The sequence below is a fragment of the Raphanus sativus genome, chromosome 2 (assembly GCF_000801105.2).
Source record: "Raphanus sativus cultivar WK10039 chromosome 2, ASM80110v3, whole genome shotgun sequence".
Taxonomy (NCBI): domain Eukaryota; kingdom Viridiplantae; phylum Streptophyta; class Magnoliopsida; order Brassicales; family Brassicaceae; genus Raphanus; species Raphanus sativus.
In genome coordinates, this window is record NC_079512.1 from 10053054 (window position 1) to 10059053 (window position 6000).

General features: G+C 32.4%; 1 protein-coding gene across 1 annotated transcript; it reads left to right on the forward strand.

Moving 5' to 3' along the window:
- The first annotated feature begins 4047 nt into the window (after positions 1-4047).
- On the forward strand, positions 4048-5738 carry LOC108840482 (RING-H2 finger protein ATL7). Its single transcript, XM_018613311.2, has 3 exons — positions 4048-4431; positions 4573-4655; positions 5216-5738. The coding sequence occupies exons 1-3, from the start codon at positions 4186-4188 to the stop codon at positions 5595-5597; spliced, it is 711 nt and encodes a 236-aa protein (XP_018468813.1). The 5' UTR covers positions 4048-4185; the 3' UTR covers positions 5598-5738.
- The last annotated feature ends 262 nt before the right edge of the window (positions 5739-6000 follow it).

The following is a 6000-nucleotide window of genomic DNA, read 5'->3' on the forward strand; positions in this document are numbered from 1 at the left end:
TTTGTTCTTGTGTTGATGATATACGTCCACAGCAAGAGAAAATGAAATAGAGGAAGTATAACACTTTGTGAGTCTGGTCTGAACCGAAAGAACCAACATGAACCCGAATGGGTACCAAATGTTTAAGCCTGCCAGGAGAAGGCAAAAACTAGAATAGTATCAGAGGATTTGCTAGGCCTGGGCGATTTACCCGGACCCGAGGACCCGACCCGGAACCGACCCGAAAATACCCGACCCGGAACCGACCCGAAAAATTATAAGTACTCATATGTGTCTTTTTATTTTGGACCCGCGGGTCTTGGGTAAGACCCAGACCCGATCCGAGACCCGATCGGGTATCCGAAATACCCAAAATTTATTTTATATATTAAGTATATTTGGGTGATTGGGTATATTTTTGGTATTTCTAATCTTTTTTAAGTTTTAGGTTCGTATTTTCGGGTATAATTTCAAATTTTGAGTGTAATTTTAGATTTTCAGAAAATATAATTTGGGTATTCATATATTTTTTGAGTTTTCAGGTCTGATTTTAGGTAAATATTCGGGTACTTTTACGGTTTTTTGGGTACTTTTCGAGTTTTCGGGTCTAGTTTGGGTATTTCGAGTTTTTTGGGGTTTTATATACCCGAACCGACCCGGATCCGAAGAATACCCGAATATTATATATGTTTTACGGGTACTAAAATTCTAGACCTGAACCGACCCGGACCCGACAAGACCCGACCCGGAACCGACCCGAAAATTATAAATACCCATATGGGTCTAATTTCCGAAGACCCGAAAAACCTGGACCCGACAAGACCCGACCCGAACCCGACCCGAAGACCCAGATACCCAGGCCTAGGATTTGCCCTCACCTTCCTATAGTCTATAACCGGGTTGTTCTTCAGATTTTAGGCATTTTTCTTTTAAAGAAATTGAATTGTAGAATTGGGTTTCTTTAATGGGGATTTGGCAATTGTTATAGCCTAGGTTAACTGAAATTAAACTGTAGCGATTGTAATCGGTTTCTAGAGATTTCGTTTGCTATCTGAATAGATTAGTTCTTATGGTGGTAGTTGGGTAGTTTGTTCATAACAAACTTGTTTTTGTGCAAATGAAGAAGCTGAAGATTGGCCTCATTACTGTCCTCTTGAGATATATAACATTCTTGGGTATATGTCAGCAGTTAAATGAAAAGCAGTTGACTTTAGAAGTTGACAATGACGGTGTCAAAAAGGAAAGAATCAAAAGATTCGAAAATGTCTCTTGGTTCGTACCAACAACGTACGTTGACAAAACTAAAAAGCAGAGCGAGAAGGCAAATCTGCGTATCTCCGCGTCCATGGGAAACATCAAAGCTGATGTGTTTCATCATCCATATTTTTATTTTTATGTTTATAAAATGAAACATATTGACATTAAAAATTATAAGTTCAGATAAGTCGTATGTATTTTTTGATGTTGTTGTCATTAACATAATAAATATTACAGTGGGAAATAAGAAAAAAATACTTTGAGACATAAGGTGCAACTGTAATTCATTTATTTGGAATAAAAATTTACAAAATGCTTAATTCTTTCTCATTCCACAAAAACTTCATCAGCTGCAATAAAATGGAATAACAATTATATTCCATTGAATTCCATTAATTATCGTTTTCTAATTATATTTATTCATTTTGTTAGCATTCAGTTACAACTATACTTTTTAAAACTACAATTACTTGAGTTAATTTTTCTCGAAATTAAAAGAATTAAATCCGGATCTATTAGATATACAAATCTAATCCTTCGGGTAGAAATAAAATCCACGGATATATTATTTCTTGGACATTCAAATGAACCGAAAGCAATAATTCATATATGTGTAGCCAATGGAGTTTGAACCAGAATTCGATGTATTGGGTTTATTCATTCAGGTTATTTTTTTGGTAAGACACATTTCTTTCAAGCAAAAGTTCTTTATTACCCTTATTTTTACTGACAATATAATTTCTCTTAACTAAAATTATTTTATCTTTTGATGTGGTGGATAAACTAAAACTTTAGAGCACCTAAAATGTATGGTATTTTCCTAAGAGTTTTTAACAGATCTAATATTAATAGTTGTAATATATATTAAATTGATAGTTAAAATTTATGTCATAACTTTAAAATAAACCAATCATTAAATGCCATATATGAAAAGAATATGTCACATATTTTTGTTGGAACTCTTAAACGGGATGCATTTGATCTCCTCTCTTATATATTTCCAATTTTTAATATTTTAATGTGAACATGCTCCCTTCGATACTTTCGTTGTGGTTGCTCTTAAAGTCACAAATTTCAACATTGTTAATTACTATATCTCATATAATAAAATAATTTTAAGAAAATAAGATTAAATAATACAAATTGTTTCACTTCCTTTTTAATATAAAACCAGGTTTTCGCGAACAAGAAATTATATCTTCTATCAAATCTAAAAATTATATTGTTTTTACCAAAAATACTAGATATTTGTTCTTAAAATGAAATTTTGATATTGGTACTAGAAAATATTGAGAATCAAATTTTATTATTTAAAGAGATTTTTCATGTCACTTAAAGTTCTTATAACATAAATTATGATATTGGTTAGTGAATATAAATTAAAAAATAATTTAAATTTAAAGAGAATTTTCAAAAAAAATATTGTTAGTTGATCTACCAACTATCAACAACCACAAAATCTAAAAAATTGCATTTTGGAAGGTTTAGACAATATGATAAACTATGTGAAGTGATTTATATTGTTTTTATGATTTTTTTTGTTAAAGGTTAACAACCGTTACTACTTGCAAACAAAAAGTTTACATGTGGTAGCGGAAAGACTAATTAAATTCCTAATATAAAATGAAGTATAAATAAACGGTTTTATAGGTCTTTAATTAGTTTAAAGTAGTTGATGACTCTACTTATTATTATTATTAATAATATTTTTTATTTTGTTATTTTCATATAAATCGGGTATACTTTTTAGTTATCTTTTAATACTGTTAATTAATATCTTTCTAATTGAGAATGGTTAAAAAGAAGTCGTCAACTTTAAAATGAATTAAATGATAGTTAAGAATATTTTTTTCTTAAATTATTACAGAATAGATAATTATGGATTAAAATCATTTTTATTTCTCTAGTTCCAGCGATATAATTAAATTTCTTCTATTACCGTTTTTCTGTCAAACAATTTCCTCCGTTACTTTTACCTCAAATAATCAATGTAAAGCCAACAGTCGTTATAAAAAAAACAATGAAAAGCCAAAAGCAGTTAATGTAGATTGTAGAATAATGAAAATCAAATAAAAACAAAAAAAATATAAAAGAACATGTATTGTATGTTGCAACAAAAAAAAAAAAACAGAGCATGTATTATTGTTTTCACAAATAGCTCCACCCGTGTGCGTGATGAATCCAAACATCTACCCACCTAATATAACAGTGTGATGAATCAAAACATCTACCCACCTAACATAACAGTAAGCATAAACTCTCACTTGGTGGAAGTCCCCTTCTCAAGTGGTTTGACCAAATGTTCATTAATATTTCTACACCGAAAAAACTGGGTTTCAATCCCATAGAAAACTGTATTATGCGAATTAATGGAGAAACGGTTTACAAGAGATCTGCAACATGGCGCAAGAAATATTGGCTAGTATGAATCCGATAAAGTGGCTCAGGTAATGCATTCAGACGTGAATCCTCATAAGGCAGGTAAAATTGTCTGCTGTAGAATTGTCTGTAATATATCTCATAGTTTGTAATATCATAATATATCCAGTGTTAAAAAAAAACATAAACTCTCATTTATTAGCAAAATATTTTTTTTGACTAAACTTTTAAATTTAGCAAAATAATTTCATTATACCTTTCATAACCATAGGTTGACAGAAATATTTTTTTATGACAATGTGTATATTTTGTTGCTATGATGTTTTGTAATTTAATTGATTTGTTACAATAAGTAATATTCTATTAATTATCATTTTCTCTTGACATGTTCCTCTTTAAAGAAATAAATAAACACCTGAAACTTTCCCATCCATCTTTTTCACATCTTATCACCATTGCTTCACCTATTCAGAATCTTGAGATTCTATCTCTTCTTCACTTTCTTACACAAACCAACAAGACTTGTATCTTTTTCCCTTTGTGGGTTTATATATTTTTTCAAATCTTGAGATGTCTTACAGTGACCCAAACCAAAACCCAATTCCCGAAACAACTAATGACACGAGCTCGATTGAACCCGTGCAACAATTCAAACTGTACCACGCTCTCATCTTCTCCGTTCCCATTTGCTTCACATTTATCGTCCTCTTTGTCTTCTACGTCATTTATCTACGTCGACGAAGCAGCAGCGTCGACTGGTCTTCTCTTGGTATGCGTGGCGGTGGTAGCTTTGTTTCCACCAACAATCTCTCAAAGGTAACAACTCAATCTTTTTGTCTTTGTCGATTTGGTAGATTATTGTGGGATTTTATAAAGAGGTTATCCCCTCTATTTATTCTTATATTAATATTTGATGAGTTTAATTCTGTAACGATTGGTCCAAACGAATATGGACAGGCTGAATTAGGGCTGAGCAAAGAATTGAGAGAGATGCTTCCCATTGTCATCTTCAAAGAGAGTTTCTCAATAAATGATTCACAGTGAGTTTTCATTTTTCTTTCATTTTTCCTTATTGATTGAGTTTTCATATTTTTTTCTCAAGAATGTTTTTTTCTAGATATTTTTAAAGGCTTATCAAAAAAAGTTAGTGATAGAAAGTAATCGAGAGATGGTACGTGATATGTTCTATTATTATCCATTGCGTGTTGAGTTACTTGTCCCTTACGAACTTTGTGACTGTGAAATGGATAATGTGTTCTCTGGTCAAAATTGAATCGGAACCGTTAGGTATTACTTTAAGCTGAAAAATAAACAAATCGTGATCTACCTATCTACTTTTTGTCTACGTTTTTTTTAGAATTTAACCAAAACGAGATCATGATCTAGTTCAAAACTCCATGGTGCAATTTCGGTTTCGAGATTAGAATAGTTCTTATTGTCATTATATATACAGATAATTATTGGCCTTATAATATGGATAGCTCATAAACTAACGAAACTACTTTATTGTTTATTTCTTTGTTCGTTTGAAGAGCCGAAACAAAAGAAATTACAAATTAGAATTAAGAATCACCTGATTTGACTTTTGACTTGACTACAGATGTTCAGTGTGCCTTGCGGACTACCAAGCAAATGAGAAGCTTCAACAAATCCCACCATGCGGGCACACTTTTCACCTGGACTGTATTGATCTTTGGCTCACTTCGCACACAACTTGCCCTCTTTGCCGTCTCTCTCTTATCCCAAAATCTTTTGTAGACCCGTCCCAGCAAAACCCAGAGACTGTCTCTTCCATCGGCAACTCTGATGGAGGAGGAGCTTCAGCTCAACCAGAGTCCCAGTCAGTAAGCGAAATAGCAAGTCACATCGATGATGGCCAAGAAGGTGACAACGATTGTACAGAGGTTTCTGAAGAAGCACAAGAGAATGGACTAAACAGCACAGGGACATCTGATGCTTGTTGTAACTGCAGACTTGGTTAAAAAGCACAAAAAACTTTGCCTTTTGATGATGTTTTGGTACATTATAAACTGTATGTTGTTTTTCTTGAAACTGTGACTTGTAACCTCGTAGAAGTGAAGTGAGAACATGCTCCATAGAAAAATGGTGACTTTGTGATGCAAGATTGGAATCTACCAAAAAAACTTATGATTACAACACAGTGAAGAGATTCCAAGCGTGAATGCGGAACATGATTGTTGGTAGAGATGAAGATGGAGATTTGTGACTGAATCCACAATCACACAAGAAATAACAGACTTGAATCGACAAGTTCTTATCTGTAAGCCAATAGAAACGAGTGATTCCACACTTAGATTCTAGAGACAAGAATACAAACAAGGAGTCCACCTATGAGTATATATGAACAAAATTCACAATGGAAAT

Bases quoted from the DNA above. Each gene is read 5' to 3' on its own strand.
- LOC108840482 (XM_018613311.2), top strand. From the start codon at position 4,186: ATGTCTTACAGTGACCCAAACCAAAACCCAATTCCCGAAACAACTAAT. The intron at 4,432-4,572 runs GTAACAACTCAA...GAATATGGACAG, and splicing joins CCACCAACAATCTCTCAAAG to GCTGAATTAGGGCTGAGCAA. The intron at 4,656-5,215 runs GTGAGTTTTCAT...ACTTGACTACAG, and splicing joins TTCTCAATAAATGATTCACA to ATGTTCAGTGTGCCTTGCGG.